This window comes from Neophocaena asiaeorientalis, unplaced genomic scaffold (genome assembly GCF_003031525.2).
Source record: "Neophocaena asiaeorientalis asiaeorientalis breed wild unplaced genomic scaffold, Neophocaena_asiaeorientalis_V1.1 scaffold187, whole genome shotgun sequence".
NCBI classification, from domain to species: Eukaryota; Metazoa; Chordata; class Mammalia; order Artiodactyla; family Phocoenidae; genus Neophocaena; species Neophocaena asiaeorientalis.
This window is the reverse complement of record NW_020173109.1, coordinates 1,136,441-1,164,001: the sequence shown is the minus strand read 5'-3', so window position 1 is coordinate 1,164,001 and position 27,561 is coordinate 1,136,441. Positions and strand designations below refer to the sequence as shown.

Below are 27,561 nucleotides of genomic sequence, written 5' to 3'. Positions count from 1 at the left end.
ATTTTCACCTAAACAAGGAAATAGAAGCAATTTGGAAGAAAAATAATGGTTTTATCCCCCCTTTGAATTGAGAAGCTTAAAACTAAAGGTTCTTTACATGCAAAGTAAAACAGTTTTCCTGAGATTTTTTTCCCCAAGTACATTAGTGATAAATGGATTCTTTGTGCTTCATATTAACAACACTGCCAATTAAACTCTGAGGAATAAAGTATGGTAGCAAGGTTTTAGGCAGCTTGGTAAGTGCTCCAGTAGCTTAAACATCAATGACACATTTATTACAATTGTGGTTAGTGATTCTCTCCACAAAGGAGATGATGAAGGCCACCAATATTCAGAAATTCATGCTTTTCTCCTTGTTCTCCCTGATTTCCCCCTTTTTTGCTCTGTATATTCAGCGACTTATTATTTAATATATCTTAACATTTAATATATTTTCTAACACGTAATGTATGTTTGGAGTTTTTTTATGAATGTTGCCACAGTATAATAGAGAAGAACAAATCTGACTCCATATTGGATCTTTTTTTTTTTTTTACTTTAACCTTTGTATTCTATTGCTTTTGCTACAAGTTAAGAATGTTGCCCATAGCCTGAAACATACAGGATAGCCCATTCTCCAGACTCTGAGCTTTAAAGTTATAACACTTTTCCATTAATATAGATAAAAAGTTGCAGAACATAGAATAACATTTGTCTTGTTGGAAGGTTACAGGAATATCATGACCTGAACTAAGTGGATGGCTGCAAAAACAAAGGATTCTGACACCAAGAAGTTTGTACCAACCAGCCACACTCCTTCCCATTTTAGTATAAGAGAAGCCTGAATTCTAACTTGGAGAAGATGGTTCTTTGGGGCACGAGGCCACCATCTTCTCTTTCTGCTGGCTTTCCAAATAAAGTCACACTTCCTTGCCCCAACACCTTGTCTCTAGATTTTTTGGCCAATCATGTGGTGAGCAGTACAAGCTTGGACCCAGTAACAATAGGAATTGCAGTTATTTATATCTAAGGCTCAGGCTCTCACACTTTTGAGGCCCAGTTTTTGAACAATGAAAGTAAGCAATGTTTTCTTCAGTTCCTTGTGGTTTAAATTTGTTTCATCAACTCTTGTCACAATGAAATCAGTGCTGTCCTGCCTTTCAGGTATGTTGATATTCATGACATCAGTCTAAGCCAAACTCCTAGTAGTGTTTGATCCCACTGTTTTAGCAGATTAAGTTCAATGAAACAGGTATGTTATGAAATATTTTGGGGGAATAATATGGGAGAGTGATGGGTATGAATATGCTTTCCATGGTTCAAGTCTCCTTATCTAGACTCAAGCAAAATATCATTAGCAAGCTAGCGCTTAGTTTAATTAGATAATGAACAACCTTAGTACATGTGGGTAACATCGTCAAGAGTCTTGAGCCTGAGCCAGGGACAACCCTTTAAAACATTACAACCGTCAATCCAAGTGTGATTGTCCTCAAGCAAGCCTGTTTCACACCCTGGAAATCAATAACTACTTAAAAAAAATGTGTTAACATATAGAACCCCCAAACATAAAATATTTATTACTGGTTAAACTTATCAAGGGAAAAGTAGACCTCAAGGTCACTTAAATTCCAGTTTGCCGGATAGTCCAATGACCAGATTGCAAGGAAAATCAGTATTTGCCTGTCAATGATAGGGTGGCCTACTCTTATGAAAGGTTTTAAAATAATGTGAGTTTAATGGACTTCTGCTTCTGGGAAGATGGAGTAATGTGATTTCCTCTATTTCTCCCACCAAGTACAACTAAAAAACCCTGAACATTATATATAAAGAAAATTTAGGAAGACTCTAAATGTTGGAAAGAAGAAAGCAAGCATATACTAGAATCTTGAGACCCAAGGAGCAACGTTGGAGGTTTCCCTAGATTTTTCTTTTGCTTCTATATCCTAGACTTGCTGCTGAAGAAGCCAGCAACATAGAGAGACCAACTGAGGCAGACAAAATATTAGCCCCCATTTAGAAGCCTCATCTTTCAAATCCAAGGTCCAGGAAAGAAACAACAGAATAAGGCAGAATACATTTAGACAATAATTGCTCTATACCAGCCAACAAAAGTCTTAAAAAAAAAAAAATTACGGCCACACTACCATCCAGCCATACTGTAACAAGGTGCCCAAAACCTCCAGCCAGGGAGGTGTCAACAGAGACCAAGTATGGAGCCTGGATTTTATTCCTTGTCACATAATAGCAAGCCTCTCTCCTTAGTATCAATGGTGACCACATGCCTAGTGGAGTCTTGATGTTCACCTCCCCCCACACCAGGCAGTAATGAGGGAACCCACCCACTCCTTGCAGGCAGGGTGCCAGAGATGGCTTGAGAGAGTCAGAACTTTAACCACCAGAGTCCCCCCCCCGGCCAACACACACATGCTGTGATGTCACTGGAGGTCACACAGAGAGGAGTAATGAGGTTTTCCTACCCCTCCCAGTCAGAGAGTATCCATGAAGAGCTATCAGGGGACCAGAATGCTCACCCCTCTACACCTAGGAGTAACAAGGAGTCTCCCTTGTCAATGGAGGTTTAGTGGGAAATCTGGATTCTACCCCTGCCTAGCAGTACTGAGGCAAAACCCACATTTCCCCTACTGGAACAGTGTCAGAGGAAGACAGCTAAAACATAGGATTAAATAGGATTCATCATAATACCTAAAATGTTCAGGTTACAGTAAAAAATGTCTTGTTATACCAAGAAACAGGAAGATCTCAGATTGAATTAAAAAAGACATTCAGTAGATGCCAACACTGAGATGACAAAGATGTTAGAATTATTTGACAAATATTTTTAACCAGTCATTATAATGAAAATCCTTCAAATAACAATTGCATATTTGAGACAAATAAGAAAATAGAAAGTCTCACTAAAAAATAGAAAGTCTTATTTAACAAGGAAATAGAAGATGTAAAGAAAAATCAAATGAAAATGTTAGAACTGAAAAATACAATATCAGACATGAGAAAATAATGAATGTGCACAAAAACAAAAGGAAGGGAATAAGAAAAAGAATTAATCAACTTGAAACTCTAACAATAAAAACTACCTAATTCGAATAACAGACAACATAGACTGAGAAAAAGATGAACAGAGGAACAGGGACCTGTGATTTTATAAGGAAAGATCAAGCATTCATATCTCTGGAATTCAGGAAGGAGATGAGAAAGAAAACGGCTGAAAAAATACTCAAATAAATGGCAGAATATTTCCCAAGTTTGGTGAAAGATGTAATCCCTCAGATTCAAGAAACTCAGTGAAACCCAAATAAGATAACCCAAAGAAGTCCACACCATGACACATCATGGTCAAACTTATGAAAACTAAAAAAAAAAAAAAATACTGAAAGCAGTAAGAAAGAAATTACATCTTATCTGTAGAGGAAAACATCAAATAACAGTGTATTTATTTGTCACCAGAAACAGTTGAGGGGCTCAACATTTTTCAAGTGCTGAAAGAAAACAACTATGAACCCAGAATCTTATGTCTAGGGAACAAAGGCTTCAAGAATGAAAGAGATATCAAGACATTATAAGATGAAGGAAAAGTTAGGGAATTTATCATCAGTATACACACCCTAAAAGAATGGAAGTTCTTTAAACAGAAAAGAGATTACAAAAGAAGGAATCTAGGAAAATCAGGGAGGAAGAAAGAACAACAGTAAGCAAAACTATGAGTAAACACAATATGCTTTACATTTTCTCTTGAGATTTCTAAATTATGTTTGATGGTTGAATCTGTCACACATTTGAGCCCTAACATACCAACAACTTCAACAGCTGAAAAAAAATTACTGATATGATTCTAAAAATATAGGGAGAAAATAATAATTAAGAATATTATATAATAAAGTTAATTAAGATAGTTATATAATAAACAGGGAAAGGTAAAGGAACTTAAAGGGATGTAAGGTTTTTACACTTCACTAAAATTGATGAAATATCAGTAAACTGTAATAAATTATATGTTTATAATATAATGCCTAAAGAAACCATTAACAAAAGCTATACATAGAGATATATTCAAACACAAGATAAATCAAAATAGAGTTCTGAAAATCATTCAAGAAACACACAGGAAGGTAGAGAAACAAAATAAAAAACAGAGAGAACAGACAAAAGAAACAAACAAAAATATATATTTGAGCTCTAATACATCAATAACTTTAACATTATATGTAACTGGTTTAAATGCACCAATTAAAAAACAGAGGTTGACAGAGTGGATTAAAAACCATGACTGTACTATTTACTGTCTACAATAAACTCACTTCAAATATGATATAGGCATATATATTTATATATTTTTTCTTCCATACTTTTATCTCTATCTATCTATCAAATATATAACAAAAGAAAGCAAGAAAGGTTATATTAATATCAGATTAAGTAGATTTAGAGCAAAGAAAATTATCATAAACTGAGAAGAACATTATGTAATGATAAAAGGGCCCATCTACTAGCAACACATAGCAATACTATCAACCCTGTGTTTGTACCAAACAACAGAGCTGTAAAATATATGAGGCAAAAACTGATAGAACTGGAAAGAGAAATAGACAAATCCACAATTATAGTTGGAAATGTCCACACCATTGATCATCTACTATGTGCAAAGCACCAGTACTGTGAATGCAGTAGTGAAAAAGAAAAGTTCCTTGTCCTCATGAAACTCATGATCTATTGGGGAAAGACAAATACTAATTAATTAATTTTTTTTAACTTGCCAGCATAATAAGTAGTACAAAGGGAATCTCAAAAATACCAAAATTGTAACCTCTCTTTTTCAAAATGCCCTATTTTTTAACAACAATAAGTAGACAAATATATAATTCCGAAGATGTAGAATTTAATAGAATCTGTGGTTCTATTGTTGCATTTCCCAGGGATACCAAAGAGATTCATGTCAGTCCAGTGTAGACTGCAAACCCTGCCCACAGATGGCACAAGCTCACAACCAGGAAGATAGAATCCTGTAGGTTCCTCTAATGTATTTATTTCTCCCCAAAACAATTCACACCAATTCAGTCCCTGCTTTACCTCCAGTTTCACCTGGGAGTCTGATAAGACTTCCAAGAGTGTAATGTAAACATATTATGAGAAAGGGTCAAGGTTAGGATGGGGGAAGCAAGACTTACCCCAAAGTGTTAGAAACCATCAAGCTGAGAAGGATGCTGACTTACCACGGTGTAGATCTGATGCTTCCGCCTTTTAGCCAGGTCAATTATGTTTACTCCATTATAGTAAAGGTTTTCGATACATCCGTGGAAGTTTTTCTTTAAAAAGGTCCCAGGTTTGCCTGGTACTGGAATTCCTCCAAAACTAAGCTTTATGAGAAAGAAAAAAAGTCAACTCTTAGTTATAAGCTCTGAACGAACAGGAAAAGGAAAGTAAGCAAGTGAATTTCAGAAGATTCAACTGTAGCATGAGCCAAGTGGCTCAAATAATTATAGATGCCACTTGATTACACATTTAAAAGGATACTGATTAGGCCACGTAAAAATAACTATAATTGCTTGCTTTTTAAGAGCTTATTTTACAAAACTGTTTTACTTCCTTTCTGAACCCTTCTAATACTAAATAAAACAATAATTTACAGAAGGAGGAAAAAAGAAAAGAAAATCAACATCTTTATATTTATCTCTTATACAAATATCGGAGAGCGTACAAAGAAAAACCAAGGGACAAACAAAACATACCGCTATTCAGACCTAGTTTATTCTGCATTGTACCAAAAACACCTTATGAACACAGTTGTTCCCAAATTACTTTTATAAAGATGAAAATTAGGAAACAATTAAAATATCCCATACATTTAAATAAATGGAGGAAAAAATCGAGAATTGATATGATAGACTCCTACTTAGTTAATAATGGTGCTGAGTAAACATTTGTTATAAAGTGGAAAATGAGTGGAATGTTGATTGAAAAGTTCAGGGGTTATAACTGGGTATAAAGTATGATGTCAACAACAAAACGTGTGCTTACAATTTAGACTTGAAGAAATACATTGAACTATTAATGATAGTTGTCTCTGAGAAGGATATGGGTTACTAGTTTTCTCTACCACTTTTCTTTCCAGTAAAAATTACTACAAATTACTTTTGGAATGGAAATATTCTTTTAAAAAGAAATCTGATTTGGTATGAATATTCCTCCTATTATACAAGAGAAGCAGAATACTTTCTCTAATCATGTTTATCCCAATATTATTTAATGAGTAACCCAGTTTTTCTTCAATGCTTTGAAATGTTACCTTTAGCATGTATTTAAACTATTTGAATGCTTAGTGTATTTCAGGACGATTTGTTCTCCCAATCAGAATGTCTTCGCCTCATATGAATAGCTACAGATAAAGCAAAGCTTACTTCCAGATGTCTACTTTTTTCCCCATAAGTTCCACACTATTTTTTAAAAATTGTTTCTTTACGGGCTTCCCTGGTGGTGCAGTGGTTGAGAGTCCGCCTGCCGATGCAGGGGACACGGGTTTATGCCCTGGTCCGGGAAGATCCCACATGCCGCGGAGTGGCTGGGCCCGTGAGCCATGGCCGCTGAGCCTGCGTGTCCGGAGCCTGTGCTCCGCAACGGGAGAGGTCACAACAGTGAGAGGCCCGCGTACCGCAAAAAAAAAAAAAAAAAATTGTTTTTTTACACATTGTAATATAGGATAAGAGTGATTAATCCTGCTGCCCACTTCTATTTACCATTGTTTTAATCTAGATAATTATTTGATATTTTTGCCTACTTTAATTTTAAAGTTTAATTTCAAAATAATTTTATTTAAAATAATCTGTTGGAATTTTGAGAATTTGTTATTTCCATAAACACATTTACTTGGAGAAGAATAAACATTTTTGAAATATTTCATCTTCCTATACAAGAACCCAGTGTCTTTTTCTATTTTCAAAATATTTTTGGTAAGGTCCTTCACTTAAGGTTATTATTTTATTTCTCTCGTTCACATATTCATCATTAACTTAATTCCAGTGAATTTCAAGCATTTAAAAACTTCCACTGTATGGAATCTAAAAAACAAAACAAAAATGCGAACAACTCATAGATAAAGAGAACAGATTTGTGGTTGCTAGAGGTGGGGGCGTGGGGAGTGGGCGAAATGGGTGAAGAAGGTCAAAAAGTACAAGCTTTCAGTTATAAAATGAATAAGTCACTAGATGTAATGCACTGCGTGGAGATTATAGTTAATAATACTGTATTGTATATTTGACAGTTACTAAGGGAATAGCTCTTAAAAATTCTCAACACAAGAAAAAAAACGTTGTAATTATGTGTGGTAATGGATGTTAAATAGATTTAGTGTGGAGATCATTTTACAATATACACAAATATCAAATCATTATGTAATACATCTGAAACCAATATAATGTTATATATCACTTATGTCTCAAATCCAGTGTAAACGAATTGTTTTCATTAATTAAACATTTATCAAGTAAATTATATACACATCCTATTGTTTTCTCTATCCAGATACTCGTATATTAAATAATGTACATTTTAGTTAATTTCATACAACTTTTCAAAGAAATAATCAGATGACCTATTTAAAACACTTTACTCTTTTCAAGCCAAATTGTATACATTTTTTTGTTTCATTGTCCTGATCAAAACTTTCTAAAATATAGCCAAAACTTTTTAAACAACAATAAATAAGAATTATGGTATAGAACTTTGGAAAAAAGCCAAAAACAAACAAAAAGGAACAGTACTTTTGTATATTTCCCAGTACATAGAATACTGATTCTGAACCCACGTCACATTAGATATCCTTTAATCCCATTTACACATAAATTATTTAGTTGCTTATTTCTTGTTTGTTTGTTTGAAATGAGAAATGAATGCTCGGTTTTACCTATTGACTGGTCTTTCAAAAATTCATGTGACAGAATGCAAGGTATTTTACATTTAATATATTGATGGGTTGAATTATATTAATAGATCAGAAATTAATAGATTATCTGATTGAACCACACTATTTGTCTTGAAGTATATGTGCTCATATTTTAAATAGTAAATGAATTTGAGCTCTAGTTTTCTTCTTTTGCCAAGTGTTTAGATCATGCCTAAATGTGTCTCTGAGTAAAACTCTGGGAGTTTTATCTTTGACTCTATTTAAAAATGACTCATAACTCTTGAGAAATATTCTGGAAAACTGAAAAAAAAATGAACTTGTTAATTCCACAAATACTTTGTAAAACTACTGCTCTGATAACTTCCTTGTTGACTTATTGCAGTATTCCAATGTTTTCAGTTTGAGTCATGTAGATTTAAAAAGATTCACTTCCCTTTTGTAATTGTATAAATCAAATTTATAAGGTAAAAATAAAGTTGACTATTTGTTACTTTTGCTTATTTTTAAAAAAAGCTTTATTATGTTAGAGCAGTTTTAGTTTCACAGCAGAATTGAGAGGAAGGTAGAGAGATTCCCACATACCCCCTGCCTCTACACATGCACAGGACCCCCTGTTACCAACAGCTTCCACCAGTGGTTTATTTCTTCCAACTGGTGAGCCTACAATCACACATCATCATCACCCAAAGTCCAGAGCCTACATTATGGTTTACTTTTGGTATTGTACATTCTGTGGGTTTGGACAAATGGAAAATGACACGCATCCACCAGTACAGTATCATACAGAATAGTTTGCCTCCTCTAAAAATCCTGTTCTCTGTCAATCCATCCCTCCCCCAGCCCCTTACTCCAATCCCTGGCAATCACTGATCTTTTTACTGTTTCAATAATTTTGCCATTTCCAGAATGTCATATTGTTGGAATCATATAGCATGTAACCATTTCAGTTTGGCTTCTTTCACTTAGTAACATGAATTGAAGGTTCCTCCATGTCTTTTTATGGTTTGATAGCTCATTTCTTTTTAGCTCTGAATAATATTCCATTGTCTCTATATAGCGCAGTTTGTTTATACATTCACCTACTGAAGGACATCTTTGTTTCCTCCAAGTTCTGACAGCTATGAATAATGCTGCTGTAAATATTCATGTTCAGGTTTTTGTGTGGACATGAGTTCTTATTCTTTTCTATAATTTATATAATTATAAATATATCACTATATATAATTTATATATAATGAAAATTTTATTCTTTTAATTTTTTTGGCCATCTTCCTCAATTTTCAAAAAAAGAATAATGTTGTACTTCACTCGTCTGTGATTTAGGAAAATATTAGTCACGGGACAATATTTGAAAAGGAGAGAAGAAAATAAAAAACCTTTCTTTTAAATAGCAAAAAAAAAAGCACTTGAAGGATCTGGGGTAGAGCTTTTTTTAAGTGAAATATTATGGAGGATAGTATATATTATAAAACTGTAATTTCCCATTACATGAAAGGAGAGCAAAACTCTTTCTAGTCTGGGTAGAGGATGTTAGGAGAAAATTGGCAGAGATAAGAGTTACATGGTGTGGGACCTGCTCTTTGGGTCTCTCTGGGAGACTGAAATTTGATGAGCTTTAGGTGAATGAGGATGGAGGCCACAAGATAGATTTTGGAAAACTCAGGGAGTTATTTCTCCCCTGATTCCTACAAAAATGATGACTGTAAGCTTATTAAAGAGGCTTCAAATTCAGCATGGCCTCAGAACAAAACTTGGCTGGAAGACAGACAGGTTAGCAATGGCTATGAGAGGCAGCAACATGGAAGTTTCTGAGAGCTGCTTCTCAACGGCCTGACCACTGAAACACTGTGTGAAGTAGACTACTGAGGTCCCCAGGGCTGCGAGAGCAGGATGGGTAATATGGATGGACTGAGGATATAAGTGTGTCAAAGGCTGGTAGCTGATACGGAGGTCCAAGTGTCCAGGTGACTAGACCTCACACAGCCTGAGCCCATTGCAGGTACCATGAACAGCAGCTACAGAGGCTGACAGTTTACTCCCATGCTGGGCTATCCACAAGCCCACAGCCTGTGATCTGCCCATGGAAACCAAAAGGAGGAGCAAGAAGAAACCCCAATATAACCCAGTATTTACACAATAGTACAGTTAAGTTTTAAATAAGCATTAACTAGTTATCATTCATCAACATGGTTAGATTTTTCTGCTATCAGGGGAAGCAGGGGCTGATAAGCATATTGAATTCAGGTAGGGAGAAGAAGCAAAATTGCATTTCTGCACGTTTGAGTATGAGATTAAATTGTTAACCTGTTTTATATTTTAAATTTTTCATGTAGTTGAGAATATGAGGTTATAATTGTATTACTGAATTATAGATTTAGTTCATTATCAGATTAGTTAGAATGGAAAAACTTGCTTCATATATTACTGATTTTCTTTCCTGCATATATAGTATTGATTTTTCTAAATACTTCATAAACACTTGTAGGCTATACTTGGTATATACCTACTAATTTTACATTAATAATTATATCCATCAGATCATTTACATTCATAATTTTATCTGATTTATCAAAGTTCTGTGAACGAACATCAAAATCTTGCTCTTAACTATGTTTTTGTCCATCAAGCCATCCACACAAGGATCCCTGCTATGCATGACCTGGGAGGGTCAAATGATTATAGCAAATGTTGGCAAAAATTGAATACTGATCATATTCAAGCTCTTCTCCTGCTGAGTTCGGTTGGCATCTGAGTCTCACCCAAGTTCCCAACACCGGCTTTTCTCCTTGAACTCTGCCCATTAGTTTATTCTTCTAGCAACATAACTGGAAAACCAATAACCACCTCCTTCAGCCTTGCTCTTGGGCCTCTGAGTCCCAGAAAAGGGCCTCTGAGTCCCCACAGCTCACGTCAGGATAGTATCAGTCAACATCTAACTGCTAGAAATGAACTGTTTTGGTTTTTTGTATTTGATTGATATTTTATTTCATATATATATATATCTGTTTAGTATAGGTGTTTTTAATTAGAAACCACAACATTTAGTACTTTACAATAGTCTTTATCTTTTTATCTTAATTTTAAATTTCAGTGGTACTAATTTTTCTACCTCTGTTTTCAGTTTACATAAATTTAACTGGGTATCTTTGTCCCCAGTTCCAACTTTAAAAAAATAATCATTTTGGTGTTTTCTGCCATACATGTGTTAACTGAAAACCACATATCATATGACTGGTGTTTGTTTATTAAGCAAATATGAGACTACTTACCATTTGAGGGAACTTAGAAAAAAAATTTTAATAATGCTATATTCTTTTTTTTTTAATTTCTTTGGGGTTTTTTTGGCTCTTTGGGTCTTAGTTGTGGCACTCAGGGTCTTCGTTGAGGCGTGCAGGATCTTTCGTTGTGGTGCAGGCTCTTCATTGTAGCACGTGGGCTCCTCTCTAGTTGTGGCATGCAGACTCTCTCATTGTGGTGCACGAGCTCAGTGGTTGTGGCACGTGGGCTTAGTTGCCCCACAGCATGTGGGACCTTAGTTCGCTGACCAGGAATCGAACCTCTGTCCCCTGCATTGGAAGGTGCATTCTTTACCACTGGACCACCAAGGAAGTCCCTAGAAAACTTTCAAGTGTATTGTTATAATTATAAAGATGATCAATATTGCCTTATTCTACTGTGTTTGTTAATTTTTGATTATTGTCTCTTTTATGCTTTTTCCTATGTAGACTGTGTAATGTTTAGTCTTTTTTTTACATCTTTATTGGAGTATAATTGCTTTACAATGTTGTGTTAGTTTCTGCTATATAACAAAGTGAATCAGCTATACATACACATATATCCCCATATCCCCTCCCTCTTGCATCTCCCTCCCATCCTCCCTATTCCACCCCTTTAGGTGGTCACAAAGCACCGAGCTGATTTCCCTGTGCTATGTGGCTGCTTCCCACTAGCTAGCTATTTTACATTTGGTAGTGTATATATGTCCATGCCACTCTCTCACTTTGTCACAGCTTACCCTTCCCCCTCCCAGTGTCCTCAAGTCCATTCTCTACATCTGCATCTTTATTCCTGTCCTGCCCCTAGGTTCTTCAGAACCTTTTTTGTTTTTTTTTTTAAGATTCCATATATATGTGTTAGCATACGTTATTTGTTTTTCTATTTCTGACTTACTTCACTCTGTATGACAGACTCTAGGTCCATCCACCTCACTACAAATAACTCACTTTCATTTATTTAGTCTTTCTAAAAAACTGACTTTGAAGATAATCCTGTGATTATCTAGCTTTTCAAACGACAGTTTTGGATTACTGTCTACGAAGCCCAGATTTTTCTTTTTTCTCCAACCCCAACTTGTTTTGAATTTTGATTACTTAAAATATTATTATTATCAATTAATATGCACATTTATTTTTCCACTTTGAAACGTTTTAAAGAAATTCTATTTTGTGGCAATTTGTTACAAAATTGCATAAATTTTTGAGCTGTATCAACATCCATCTTTAGCTTTTCACAGTGAAGTGGTTAGAATCACTGTTTCAGGAGCTTCTCTGGCTGGATTTAAAACCAGCTCTGCCCTTCTGTGGGACCTTGAGTAAAATACCTAACTGTTGTGTGATTTATTTTCCTCATACATAAAATGAGGATAATGATAATACTGATCTCATATAAACAATGTAGCTTGATTGGATTAATGTGAAAATTGAAAGATTTCCTACCAAGGACCTACTCTATAGCACAGGGAACTATATTCAATATTTTGTAATAATAACCTAAAATGGAAAAGAATCTGAAAAAGAATAGATGTATACAATAGATATATACATATGCACATAAGTATATATATGGATCACTTTGCTGTACACCTGAAACTAACACATTGTAAATCAACTATACTTCAATTAAAAAAAAAAAAGATTTCCTACCCTGAGACATTTTGAAGGGCTGGCATGTAGCCTTTGCTGTTTGCAGGATTGTTCTTACCAGCAGCAATTTCTCAGTTAAGATGTTCTTCCAAAACAGTGTTTTGCAGGCTTATTTTCAACAATTTCTGAATAAAAACTATATGGATACTAATTTTGCTAATATTTTACAGTCTGAAGTTTGCTATATTTTACACTGATGTTTTACATCAATAGCAACTAAACCAAGTAACTTTTCTTTTTTTAATTAATAAACAAATACACATTTTCTCTGAAGTCCTGTAGAAGTTTCCTTCTGGTTTTCAGATTTTCAGAACACTGGAACTAAATATGTTGTGTCCTCCTTTGAAAAGGTCCTTTGATCATTTCTAGATTGATATTTATTTGAGAGGGGAAAGGAAAAAAGGAAAAAAGGAAAAAAGAAAGAGAGAGAGAACTTGCTAGAACTATCTGATCAGTATCTATTTTCAATGAATTTTTTCATTGAACTGTTGAGTGTCAAGTTCTATGTAACTTGTTCTTTGGGTAGGAGGCATATTTCAGGCTCACGTTCTTCTGCATTCTTCTTATTCAGTCGGCATTCTAAAAAGTATTGTTTATTTTTGTTTATTTAATTGATTTCCTAAATGTCTATCCTAAAATTACAGAGCTTTTCTCAGTTACTTCAGTGGCTGTGTTGTATAAACTATTCTCTTTAACATCTCACAAATATATCTCTATTGTGTTTATAACTGCCCCTGTACTTCCTTTAAACTTGAATGGGTCTCCTTGAATTAATCTTTGTTTTTAAGTCAACCCTAGCTGTATTCTACAAACCTCTTCATTCACTGATTTGTTTGTCTGGGACACTGATGATAGGATTTTGCCTTTCCATTCAGACTCAGGCATATTTCTTCATGGGGCAGATACTGATGGTACTGAATAGAGATTATATTTCAGGGCACATCATTTGCATGAAGTAGCCCAAAGGCATTCAGTATATGCATCATAGAGCTGGAAATCCAGTTTCCATTAGATCATGGGCTCCTATAATACAAAATAGTTGTGACACTATAAGGGAACCAGATGCCCTGAGCCAGTTCTCTCCAGATAGCAATATGACAAATTCACATTTTTTTTTTAAAGTCCTGGCTTAAGGGACATCATCTCAATAATCCCTACCCCGATCAACATATCTAAAGTTGCAACCTGTTTCCCTCAATCTTAGAATTCCCAATCCCATTACCTAGATCTATTTTTGTTCTTTCTATAGCATTTGTCATCTTTCTTACTATGTAATGTATTTACTTGTTATGGGTATTGCTTATAGTTTGTCTCTCCTGCTAAAATACAAGCATCATAAGGGTAGGTGCTTGTTCTTTTCATGGACATATTCCAAGCACATAAAATGATGCCTAATACATGATAGATGCCAAATAAATATTTGTTGAATGTTTTGGTAAATCTCTCTAAAAAAAGTTTCTCAAGGACACAGACCACATCTTGTTCATTTTTTAATATTTAATGCAAGAGGTATGACTCAAACATAAGAGATTCAACAAATAATTGTTGAATCGGATCAAAAAAGAGCACTAACAATTTACTTCTAAAACCGCTTTACCTTATTGTCCATTTTCTGTCAATGTGGCTGCTTTCTTTTCTTACTTTTCTTATTTGTTTGCTCTTGGAAAATTGCACGGTGAGCCTTTTATTGATCTTAGTGGTCAACAAAATCAGGTGTTAGATTGTAAAGTTTCACTCACAGTCTGAGTGTCTTGGTCCATCTGGGAACCTGGTGGGTTTTCTAGTGTCACAGGTGGGCTCCAACTGGATGAATCCCAGGAGAAAACACACTTTGATGTTAAATGTATGAGGTCCTAGAAGCTGCCACTCTCTTTTCCTTTGATCTCATTCCTCTTCTATTGTCTGGAATTTGCTTGTCTCTTTTTCAGTCTTTGATGTTACTTCTCTGGCAATGAGTTCATTCCTCCTTATTGGTTTTTTTCTCTGGCCCTGTTTGAATTTGAGAGTCTTCTTGTTCTAAAGATTCCTTTTCCTGTCAGACTCGGATTTCTGATACATTTGAAGTTTCTCATTAGTGAATATTTGTCTCACTTTTGTTCTGATAGCCTATTTTGTAATGGAATATATATGAAAAAGGATCCAAACGGCTGTCTTTTTTTTTTTTCCACACTTTAAAACTTGCACCGTCTTGGTGTTTGTTGAATTATACATAGTGATCATGGCCTTTCTGGAGGAAGGCTGTCAAAGGTAGATGAATTTCTGCCATTTCAAATGAGACCAGAAATCCCAATTTTCTGATGGTACCTCTTGATTTTTAAATATTGGCCTGAATTCGAATAGTTAAAAAAAAATACTAAATGGGCTAAATAAGATGAGGGTAGTCCAGATTGCTCCCTGTGTGACCAGTTTTTGGCTTCTGCTCTACTGTTTGATTTGATCAATGACTCAGATTGGAATTTCTTTGGAACTTTTGATCTCTATAACTCTTAAGGGGTTGCAGTGCATATTATCTCTTATTTTTGTCCCTACTTTGGGATTATATATTGAGATGAGGTGACTTGTTTTCATATTTTCACTTCTTTATTCCTTCTATACCCTATTCTTTCACAAATTCCTAGTGTCCCTTTATTTCTGCATGATATAATTGTTCATTTCTGTTTTGGGAGGGAAAAGAGTAAGTGATATCTGACCCAGATGCAACCCTGCATTGAATAGGAGGAAGCATTGATCCTGACAGCCCTCCTTGTTTCCACAAAGCAACTCATTCACAGCCATGCTTCCTGCCTGCCTGTGTTCCAGGTCCACAGCTACCTACCTCCACCCTGGCTTTGGCTCCTGACCCAAGCCCAGCTGTTGTCCCTTACACTTCAGTTGAATTTGGCCTCAGCATCTCTCTTAGATAAGGTTTTCTTTTAGTAATAACAATAGTGGCATTTCAATAGGCACATGAAAACATGCTCAACATCACTAACTATTAGAGAAATGCAAATCAAAACTACAATGACGTACCACCTCACACCAGTCAGAATGGCCATCATCAAAAAGTCTACAAGTAAAAAATGCTGGAGACAGTGTGGAGAAAAGGGAACCCTTCTACTCTGTTGGTGGGAATGTAAGTTGGTGCAGCCAACATTGGAAACCCCCAATTTCCAGCCAATATTGGAACACCCCCATAGTCTCTCAACTGTGGAAACAGTATGGAGCTTCCTTAAAAAACTAAAAATAGAACTACCATATGATCCAGCAATCCCACTCCTGGGCATATGTCAAGACAAAACTCTAATTCAAAAAGATAAATGCACCCCTATGTTTATAGCAGCATTATTCACAATAGTGAAGATAAGGAAACAACCTAAATGTCCATCGACAGGTGAATGGATAAAGAAGATGTGGTACATATATACAATGGAATATTACTCAGCCATAAAAAAGAATGAAATAATGCCATTTGCAGCAACATGGATGCAAGTAGAGATTATAATACTAAGTGAAGTAAGTCAGAAAGAGAAAGACAAATACCATATAATATCATATGTGGAATCTAAAAATCTAAAATATAACACAAATGTTTTAAAATATAAATTACAAACAGACTCACAGACATAGAGAACTGACTTGTGGTTGCCAAGAGGGAGGTGGGGTGGGGGAGGGATGGATTGGGAGTTTGGGATGCAAACTATTATATAGAGAGTAGATATACAACAAGGTCCTACTGTACAGCACAGGGAATTCTATTCAATATCCTGTGATAATCCATAATGGAAAAGAATATTTATAAAAGAATATATAACTGAATCACTTTCCTGTACAGCAATAACACAACATTGTAAATCATTGTAAATCAACTGTACTTCAATAATTAAAAAAGAATAGTGGCATTTATGGACTAGTTTTATACAACAGGCCCTATGCTTAGGGCTTACTTTCACTATTTTTTTCTTTAACTTTTTAGCTAGATATTACTATTTGCTCCATTTGAAAGCTGATGAAAAAGATGGCATACAGAGGTTTAACAGCTTGACTAAGGCCTTAGAGCCAAGGGGTGCAGTTGTAGCCCCTCTGGTCCTACACACACTGCCTCGCCTCCAGCAACTTCTATTCCAGTTCCACTGAGGAACCATCTATCTCCTTGAAGACCAGGGTGAACAACTAGTCTTGGTTTGCCTGAAACTTTCTCATTTTTAAAACTGAAAGTCCCATGCTCACTGACACACTATGCCCCTAACCTAGGCAGCCTGGAATGCACTTGGTGAGCCTTCTGCTGTCCCCACTATGGGGAAGCAAAGGAGACGTGGTGGACAGTTATAGTAGCGGAAACCCCCAATAGTTTCTCAATGGCATAAATCAGCCCCTCCTATTTCCTCTGCCAGAGCCACCCAATGCTATCTACCTACTAGCAGGTTTCACACCAGGGGCTGGATTCAGACCATCTTTCTAATTCTTACCGTGAGTGCTGGTCCTGGCTGAAATTTTGTCCATTGCTAGTCTAGGGTTCATTTCTCTAAATGGATATCTTTTTACAGATTCACAGACACTAGAGTCTGAAACAGCCTGATTGGTTCAGCACATATTTATTTATTCATTTTTGTCTGAATCAATTTACAAAATTTTAACCTTAGGTTAATTGGACAATGGGGGACTTCCCTGGTGGTACAGGGGTTAAGAATCCACCTGCCAGTGCAGGGGACACAGCGTCGAGCCCTGGTCCAGGAAGATCCCACATGTCGCGGAGCAGCTAAGCCCATGCTCCACAACTACTGAAGCTCGCATGCGTTGAGCCCGTACTCCGCAACAAGAGAAGCCACCACAATGAGAAGGTTGCGTGCGCACCGCAATGAAGAATAGCCCCTGCTCGCTGCAACTAGAGAAAGTCCGTGTGCAGCAACAAAGACCCAATGCAGCCAAAAATTAATTAATTAATTTTAAAAATTGGATAATGGGGTAAATCATGTATATTTCAGCATTCAAGCAAGAACTCGTTGGAAATTCTAACTTCAGTGTATCCCAACCCCCTACATTCAGGTTAGAAGGGCACCTGCGGTGGAACTGACACCCTAGAGAGCCCCCCTCTGACCACCCTCTGGTCACATCCTGTGTCATGGGGGTGGTGTTTGCAAACCAAGGGGAAATGACGATAGGAAGCTGTCATCACCCTCCTAAACTTAGTCTTCCTACCCAGCTGCCCAGAGTTTCCTGCCTGAACAGCTCTGAAACAGCTTCAAGGGCCTGAACTATTCTCTCCACTGTCCGTCCTCCTGAGGGTGGACCACGGACCCATACATAGGTCCCAGGAGTGGCCAAGGGGGTTTCCACTGTAGACAGGGCTTGGACATGTGGGATGTTCATTTGTCAAAGAAGGAAGTAGAACAGATTTTATTCAACTGTTTGTTAGCTTATTTGTAACTTTTGACTCTCTCCTCAGGCCCTATGAGTATTCAAGTGGGGCCTTTATAATATTTTATTGATAATGACAATCATTTAGCCTAAGTTCACCCGGCCTCAGAATGTCTTATCAAATAGTTAAAACCTACCACCACACCCCTAACTGCGGCTAAAATAATACTATAAGGAATTTTATCCAGTGTTCTTTTACTTCCTCTTAATAAAAACAATATTTGGGGTATAATACTGGAATTGGCATATCCCCCTCATCATGTTCTTTCAATATGTACATCTCTCTGTTATAAAACTTGGAGAAACATGCAATTAGCAAGTTCACAGATCAAAAAAAATTTAAATTTAAAACTAGACAGAAAAATGGCACCAAGGAATGTGGTTTCAAGTCTTATACACATGCAGAGGCCAGGATAAGGACCACAGCCTGTGCTTGGGTCTTGAGAGATTATCCCTCCTTCAGAGAGAAACGCTGTCACCAGAATGACTTCCGGTGATCGGCTATGCAGACCTAGACTCAAATCCTATTTCTGTTACTCGATGACTTGAGGAATAGGAATGGGAGGGTCATTAGTCACTCTTGTCTTTTATGTCTGTGATATAGAATGTAATAATCTCCCTCACTAGGCTGCTTGAGGGACTCAACAAAATCACAAAATAGGAGCTTGACTGTTTTCTTCCATTGTTTCCCCTTATTTTCCACTTTGCACCTACTTATTTCCCTTTTCCTTCTTTTATTTTCTTTCATTTATTTCTCTCTTTCTACCACAGTCTTTCAACTGAGTTTCCCACCAACCCCCCCAATAAAGGACCAATAACAATTATACTACCACATGTTATGATCTGCAAGACAGTTACCCTTGTGATCTGTAGTTATTTTGATCACCTAATGAAAAGTTGTATTATGTCCAGCCAGTCCTTTAATCATGTCTGAGCTCCAAGAGGAGGTCCATTAGGGCAGTACTAAGCCAAAGTAAGGGCAGCAATAGGTGGTCTCTGACTATGGTGACCCATCAGGAACGCCTTATGGGAAGAAAAGTAGGGTGTAAATTGGTATCTTTATAATGCACAGAAATAAACTTTTTAAATTTACTTAACAAATATTTATTGAGTGTGTATTATGTACCAGATACAAATCTACAGAAATAGAGTAAAAAAGATAATCTTGACCCTTATGATGAGCTTTAGTTCTATGGCTGGGCTGGGGATGAAGAGATAGACAATTAAAAATAAGTAAATTTTGGGACTTCCCTGGTGGTGCAGTGATTAAGAATCCGCCTGCCAATGCAGGGGACACGGGTTCAAGCCCTGGTCCGGGAAGATCCCACATGCTGTGGAGCAGCTAAACCAATGCGCCACAACTGCTGAAGCCCCCTTGCCTAGAGCCCGTGCACCGCAACGAAGAGTAGCCCCCACTCACTGCAACTAGAGAAAGCCCATGCACAGCAACAAAGACTCAACGCAGCCAAATATGAATAAATGATTTTTTTTAAAAAGTAAATTTTATATACAAAATAGATAACCTACAAGGACCTATACGGAACTATACTCAATATTTTGTAATAACCTATAAGGGAAAAGAATCTGAAAAAGAATTAGCACAACACTCTAAGTCAACTGTAAGTCAATAAAACAATAAAGTATACAATATGATGAAAACAATAAATAAGTAAAATAAAATTTTTCAACTTCAAAAAAAAGAATATATATATGTATAACTGAATGACTTTGCTGTACACCTGAAGCTAACACAACACTGTAAATCCAACTAACTTGCTTTTTACTTCAACTAAAAACATTAATTTAATAACATATTATAAAGTGACAAGTGTTTTTGAAGAAACACTATGAATAAAAATAAATTAGAGGATGTGATTTTAGAAGTAAACATAAGGAATACCTTTTAAAGTCATGTATTCATTCTATTGCCTCAGTTCTTTCTTAAAGTGCTTTTTTTGCGTGTGGTACAAAATTCAAAATGTTTCAGAAGAGTACACAGCAAAGAATAAAGTTTTTTTCTTTGTTGACCCCACTTTCTTCTGATCTGCTTATCCGTATCCTTCCAGAGATTTCTGTGGGTCTATGCACTTTCAAGTCTATATATTCTTTTCTATTTTGTTAAACACAGATACCGTTTACACTGCATTGCACGCTGATTTTCCTTTTCATTGAACAATTTATACTGGAGATGGTTCCACATCAGAACATACAGGACTCCCTCATTCTTTTTAATGGAAGCATAATACTTCTGCTCGGGTTTGTCAAGCACACACACAAAACAAGGTGAGTCCAAGGCCAAGGCCTGGCAGATACACATAGAGATAAAGGAGCCACTGTGAGATTCCGATGATGTGTGCCTTAGACAGTAAAGGTAAGAGTAGACAAATAGTACATCTCCCATGGCCCCTGCGTCCCACACACCAACACAGAGGACACTAAGTATGAGGGCAGATGACCACAAGGTGAGTTGTGAGAGTCTTTATTGCTATAGATCTAATTCTAGACTTCGGCTTGAAACTGAGCAGGACCTTGTGAGGCTCCTGGGCACAAAAGCCTTTCTGTGTCCCCCCGTTTCTTGATTATAGGAAATAGGCTTATTTCAGCCTCCATGACCTTCCCTGAGTTCCAATGGGCGGTTCAAACAGTTATTCATCAGGGAAGGGAGGGGATGCAGAGACACGGGAGGAGTAGTCAAGAAACAATAGTGCAGCCTTGGGGTAGGATCCTGGTACCCCCAAGGGATACACACAATATCTTTGAGCTGTTCTGCAGATACTGAAACCTCCACCAGTTGGGAGAAGGTAACTGCATGCTGCCCACAAGCACGTAGACCCCAGACCTGTTGGAACCAGAAGGTTGATGATGCCGACTCCCAATTACCTCACTACCAACCAATCAGAAAAATGTCCATGAGCTGTTCACTCTCTCCTTTTTGAACCATTACTATAAAACTCCTCACTACCCCCTCCAGGTTGGGACACACAGTTTTGAGGGCATAAGTTTGCTGTGTCCCCCTTTGCCTGGCAGAGCAATAAAGCTATTCTTTTCTACTTCGCCCAAAACTCTGTCTCCGAGATTTAATTTGGTGTCGGGGTACAGAGGCCAGATTCAACATCAGGCTAAGCAATTCTATGTGATGCAACTCTATTCTAAGCATGCAGGGCAGAAAGCCTCATGCCTCCGCAGAACTTAGGGGGTGTCAAGAAACTGTATCAGGACAGTGTGGTATGGGGCCAGGAGGCAGGTGGCGATGGCCTTGGAGCCGCTAATTGCAGGCCTCCACCCTCTTGTGTCTCAGGAACACACAAGACTCAGATCAGCTGTGGGGCATGGCTTTGGCTGTCTGGCCAAAGTGGACAGCGTGAGGTCACTGGGTCACTCTGGCAGAGCCGTTTCCTTACAGGGATTACCATAATTTTTAATTAACCTCCTTTTGATGGACTTTTGGGTCATCTTCCAATCTTTTGTTATTCCTAACATATACCCCATTGCACACATTTGCTTATAATTGTAGGATATATTCCTAGAAACAGAATTGTTGGATTGAAGAGCACTTGTTTCAATTTTGAAGATGTTGCCCTTTCTTTAATATTGTATTAATTATAGTCTCACTACAATAGATTAAATAGTTCTGGTTCCTTCATATCCATGCCACCATTATAAATTTTGTGTTCCCTGAAGTCTAAGTTTAAAATATCGTTGTAGTGTGAATTTGCATTCCTTCTTCTAATGAGTGAGGTTGTGCATCTTTTTATATATCTGAGAGTAATCTGTATTTTTTATATATTCATATTCTTTACCTATTTTTCCATTGAGTTACCTTTTTAAAAATTATTTATGGTGGCTTCTTATTCATTAATTAAATTTTGAAATACTTTTCCAAGTTCTTGGGAGGATGATATCATTCTGTATTTTTTTGTGGAATTGCATGTGGTTTTTAAAATATTTTATATGTACAAAATTTTTCTTATACTTTATTTCCAGGTTTCTAAACTTTATGTCATACTTAGAAGGACCTCCAACAATCTTTGATTATAAAAGTACTATCTAGGGAATTCCCTGGCTGTGGAGTGATTAGGACTCAGTGAGCTCACTGTGGGGAACTGGGACGATCCCCGGTCAGGGAACTAAGATCCTGCAAGTGTGGCCAAAATAAAATAAAATAAAAGCACAGCCTCATATTTTCTTTAAAACTTCAATAAAACTTATATTTGAAGATGTACATGCATTTTAAATGCTTAGAGTGTTTAGTTTAATATACCTTTTTCTTACCAAGAATTCTTATTAAATATATTTATTTTTAAAAAATGTCTTTTTAGTATTTATAACATAAATCACATCGTTATTTATTTATTTATTTTTGGCTGCGTTGCGTCTTCATTGCTGCATGCGGGCTTTCTCTAGTTGCAGCGAGCAGCGGCTACTCTTCATCATGGTGCACGGGCTTCTCATTGCGGTGGCTTCTCTTGTGGCAGAGCATGGGCTCTAGGGGCGAGGGCTTCAGAAGTTGTGGCACGTGGATTCAGTAGTTGTGGTTCATGGTCTCCAGAGCACAGGCTCAGTAGCTGTGGTGCACAGGCTTAGTTGCTCCGCAGCAACTAAGCCCAGACCAGGGCTCAAATCCATGTCCCCTGCATTGGCAGGCGGATTCTAAACCACTGTACCACCAGGGAAGTCCCAAATCACATATTTTAAAAATATGTTTTTAATAGTTTTGATACTGGTAAGGTGTCTATGTTAAAAAGGATAACTGAGCACTCTTGATAAGAAACGAATGCTTGGGGGGACCTTCAAGATGGCAGAGGAGAAAGACATGGGGATCAGCTTCCTCCCCCAAAATACATCAAAAATACATCTACATGTGGAACAACTCCTACAGAACACCTACTGAACGCTGGCAGAAGACCTCAGACTTCCCAAAAGGCAAGAGAATCCCCATACACCTGGGTAGGGCAAAAGAAAAAACAGAGACAAAAGAATAGGGATGGGACCTGCACCTCTGCGAAGGAGCTGTGAAGGAGGAAAAGCTTACATACACTAGGAAGCCCCTTCACTGGCAGAGATGGGGGGGAAGCTTTGGAGCCATGGAGGAGACCGCAGCAACAGGGGTGTGGAGGGCAAAGCAGAGATTCCCACACAGAGGATTGGTGCCGACCAGCACTCACCAGCCTGAGAGGCTTGTCTGCTCAACCACTGGGGTGAGTGGGGGCTGGGAGCTGAGGCTCAGTTTTCGGAGGTCAGATCCCAGGGAGAGGACTGGGGTTGGCTGCGTGAACACAGCCTGAAAGGGGCTAGTGTGCCACAGCTAGCCAGGAGGGAGTCCAGGAAAAAGTCTGGACCTGCCTAAGAGGCAAGAGACTATTGTTTCAGGGTACACGAAGAGAGGGAATTCCTTTCCCATGGGCCCACAGAAGGCAGAGCACCACCTAAGCGAGCTCCAGAGATGGGCGTGAGATGCAGCTATCAGCTCAGACCCCAGAGACGGGCGTGAAATGCTAACGCTACTGCTGCAGCCATCAAGAAGCCTGTGTGCAAGCACAGGTCACTATCCACACCCCGAGGGAGCCTGTGCAGCCTGCCACTGCCAGGGTCCCATGATCCAGGGACAAGTTCCCCGGGAGAACACACAGTGTGCCTCAGGCTACTGAAACATTAAGCCAGCCTCTACTGCCGCAGGCTTGCCCCACATTCCAATTATAACTACCATACCCCTCCTTCCCCCTGGCCTGAATGAGTAAGGGCCCCCAAATCGGCTGCTGCTTTAACTCTGTCCCGTCTGGGCAGGAACAGATGCCCTCAGGTGACCTACACGCAGAGGTGGGTCCAAAACCAAAGCTGAACCCCAGGAACTGTGCGAACAAAGAAGAGAAAGGGAAATCTCTCCATACAGCCTCAGGAGCAGCGGATCAAATATTCACAATCAACTTGATGTACCCTGCATCTGTGGAATACCTGAATGGACAATGAATCGTCCTAAAACTGTGGCAGTGGACTTTGGGAACAACTGTAGAACTTGGGGTTTGCTGTCTGTGATCAAGTAATCAAACTTTGCTTAAAGGGAGAAAGGTGCAGCCGCACAGCACAGGGAGATCAGCTCGGTGCTTTGTGACCACCTAGAGGGGTGGGATAAGGAGGGTGGGAGGGAGGGAGACACAAGAGGGAAGAGATATGGGAACATATGTATATGTATAACTGATTCACTTTGTTATAAAGCAGAAACTAACACACCATTGTAAAGCAATTATATTCCAATAAAGATGTTAAAAAAAAAATCAAACAAATGCTGGAGGGGATGTGGAGAAAAGGGAACCCTCTTACACTGTTGGTGGGAATGTAAATTGGTGCAGCCACTATGGAGAACAGTATGAAGGTTTCTTAAGAACTAAAAATAGAGTTGCCATATGATCCAGCAATCCCACTCCTGGAAATATATCTGGAGAAAACTCTAATTCGAAAAGATACATGCACCCCAATATTTATAGCAGCACTATTCACAATAGACAAGACACAGAAGCAGCAATCTAAATGTCCATCAACAGATGAATGGATAAAGAATATGTGGCATATATATATATATATATATATATATATATATATATATACACACACACACACACAAACATACATACATACAATGGAATACTATTCAACCATAAAAAAGAATAAAATAATACCATTTGCAGCAACATGGATGGACCTAGAGATTGTCATACTAAGTGAAGTCAGAGAAAAACAAAAATCATATGATGTTGCTTATATGTGGAATCTAAAATATGACACAAATGAACTTATTTACAAAATAGAAACAGACTCACAGACATAGAGAACAAATTTATGGTTACCAAAGGGGAAAGGTGGGGGAGGGATAAATTAGTTTGGGATTAACATAAACACACTACTATATATAAAACAGACAAACAACAAGGAACTACTGTATAGCACAGGGAACTATATTCTATATCCTGTAAATAAACCATAATGGAAAAGAATATGAAAAAAGTATATATATGTATAACTGAATCACTTTGCTGTACAGCAGAAACTAACACTACATTGTAAATCAACTATATACTTCAATAAAAAAACAGACCTTAGATTCAGATTCAGATATCCTATTTAGCAGTAAGGGTGTTCATATTGTTTCTGGGTGACTGAAGTTAGAAAATTTTACTTCCCAGGTTTTTGCGCCTACTTAGTGGCAAAGTGGTAATTGAGACCCAGGATTCCTGTCCCTGGTGCCCCTTTCTCTCCACACAGCCTTGAAGGTGAACCTTCAAAGGCTGGAGACCTCCAGTTGTTCGAGAGACTTCTCCCAACACCTACCTCTCCTGTTCCAGTGCAGCCAATGTCAATGTCACTGTTATCATCAGTCTGTCTTCTTTTATGTTCATATGAACAAGCTGGCTGCATACTTTGGAAGGGGCTTGGATTCTCTGAAGCAGAGTTTGCTTCATACGAACATTTCAAGGTGTTTTCCCCCCCCTCCCCCAGGAAACACTTCTTACAAGGCACCAAAAAATTTAGACATTTCTAGAAGAAATCTGTTCCAAATTCAGTGACATCTTTGGATGTCTCTCCCTAAATGCTGACATTCACTTTAATGGCACTCAGCTGTGATTCCATACAGATCATCTACACTGGAGACCACAGGTAGTGATAACTTGAAAACAAATGTTGAATCAGGCAACTGGGTGAATTTTAGAATCACCTCTCAAGTCATTAGAGGTCAAGTATATGGGGACCTAATGAAACTTCATGATGGTTTTGTGTTATTTATTGTCCTCAAGTTCCTAAACGATATCTCTTTGCTTTAAGATAATTTCAATAATGTTTTTACAATCACTTAAACAAATAAGAATGATTGATACTCATAGATTTCCAGTTATCAGCAACTAAAAAAAAAAAAAAAAAAAACCTGCCTGGTATTTTGCGACAGATTCTCTTTTGAAGTTAATGAATGGCATATCTTATCAGCAGTATGCTAAAGTAAGATTAGGATCAAAAGAGATCTTTCTTACAGTTCATGATAGAGATTGGAAAAAAAGTCAGATCCTAAGTTTTCAATGATTCATCTCCACCTCCACTGTTCCTGTATGTATCCACTAGTGATTGACTTTGTCTCCTAACAGGGTTTCTAACCATCTGTCCAGCAACATGCTCTGCCCACCTATAGACAGATCTAAACTACAGAGTAGCTTCAGAGTAACCTTTAGAGTAACTGCTTTAAAATAGTTGTTCTCAGACAGTAGGGTGCATCGGAGTCTCCTGGAGGAGTTTTAAAAACCAATGATTGAGCCCCTCCCCCTGAGTTTCTGATTCTGTAGGTTTGGATAGGACCTGTGTATTTTCGTTTCTAACAAATTTTGATGGGGTGCTAATTGTACGGGCCCCTGAAACACATGTTCAGAATGACTCCTCTAAAACATAAGTCTGCCCATGTCACTACTCTGCAAAAAATCCTTCAGTGGCTCCTTTTCCCCCACAGTTTAAGCTCCTTAACATGGGTCACAGGGTCCATCATTACCTGGGTCTTCCCTAATTCTTACGTTTTATCTCTCACTGCCTCAAGTGGTGTGTTGATACAGGTTTAAAATCTGGCTGTTCAGGGTGTGACGCACACACACAGACACACAGACTCATCTCTGTATATGCATGTGTGTGGGCACACACATGCATTCAGACATTAGGTCATTTTACTGATATAAGCGATGTGTAGACACAATTTACAAATAATAATAAAATATACAATAAACTGTATTATAAATTCCATAAAACCAATTGATTTTTATAGAATGCTTTCGTTGATTTTTCACTGAACTCTTTTATCTGTAATCACACAGTCTCTTGTCACTTATTCTTTTTATTTCTTAATTTTGTAAAACAACATAGATATAAAAAGTATTCTTAACACACAGGCTGGAGAAAACAGACTTCAAGCCAGACTTGGTCACCAGGCTGTAGTTTGCCTATCCCTGGTCTAGACAATCAACAAAACAATAAATCAAAACCTGACTTATAGGATTTACCAATATCCATGGTGTAAATATCTCCGCTACGATGGATTTCAAACCATCAAACGGATGTCACTAAATATGGAATCGGAAAGAGATGCACTGTAGCAATCCAATATAGTGTATTTCCACCACACAGATACAACAGAAGTAAAGAAAACCTCAAATACATATAGATAGATGCATAGAGAGACACATAGGCAGATAGAATAAAATAAAGTAACTAGGCATCAATGAATTTAGTACATTTTAAAAATACTTCGATGGATTATAAGTTTAAATAACTGGGGTTTTCATAATGACTGTATTTACCAGCCAGCTTGCAAACTTCCTGAAAATC

General features: G+C 37.5%; 1 protein-coding gene across 1 annotated transcript in view; it reads right to left on the bottom strand.

Annotated features, from left to right (window-relative positions):
- The window catches only part of CNTNAP5 (contactin associated protein family member 5), an 852,083-nt gene that overhangs the window by 404,300 nt on the left and 420,222 nt on the right, over positions 1–27,561 (bottom strand). The window contains exon 7 of the mRNA XM_024743412.1: positions 5,211–5,351. Coding sequence (XP_024599180.1) covers positions 5,211–5,351 — 141 coding nt within the window. The remainder of the gene's footprint in view (positions 1–5,210; positions 5,352–27,561) is intronic.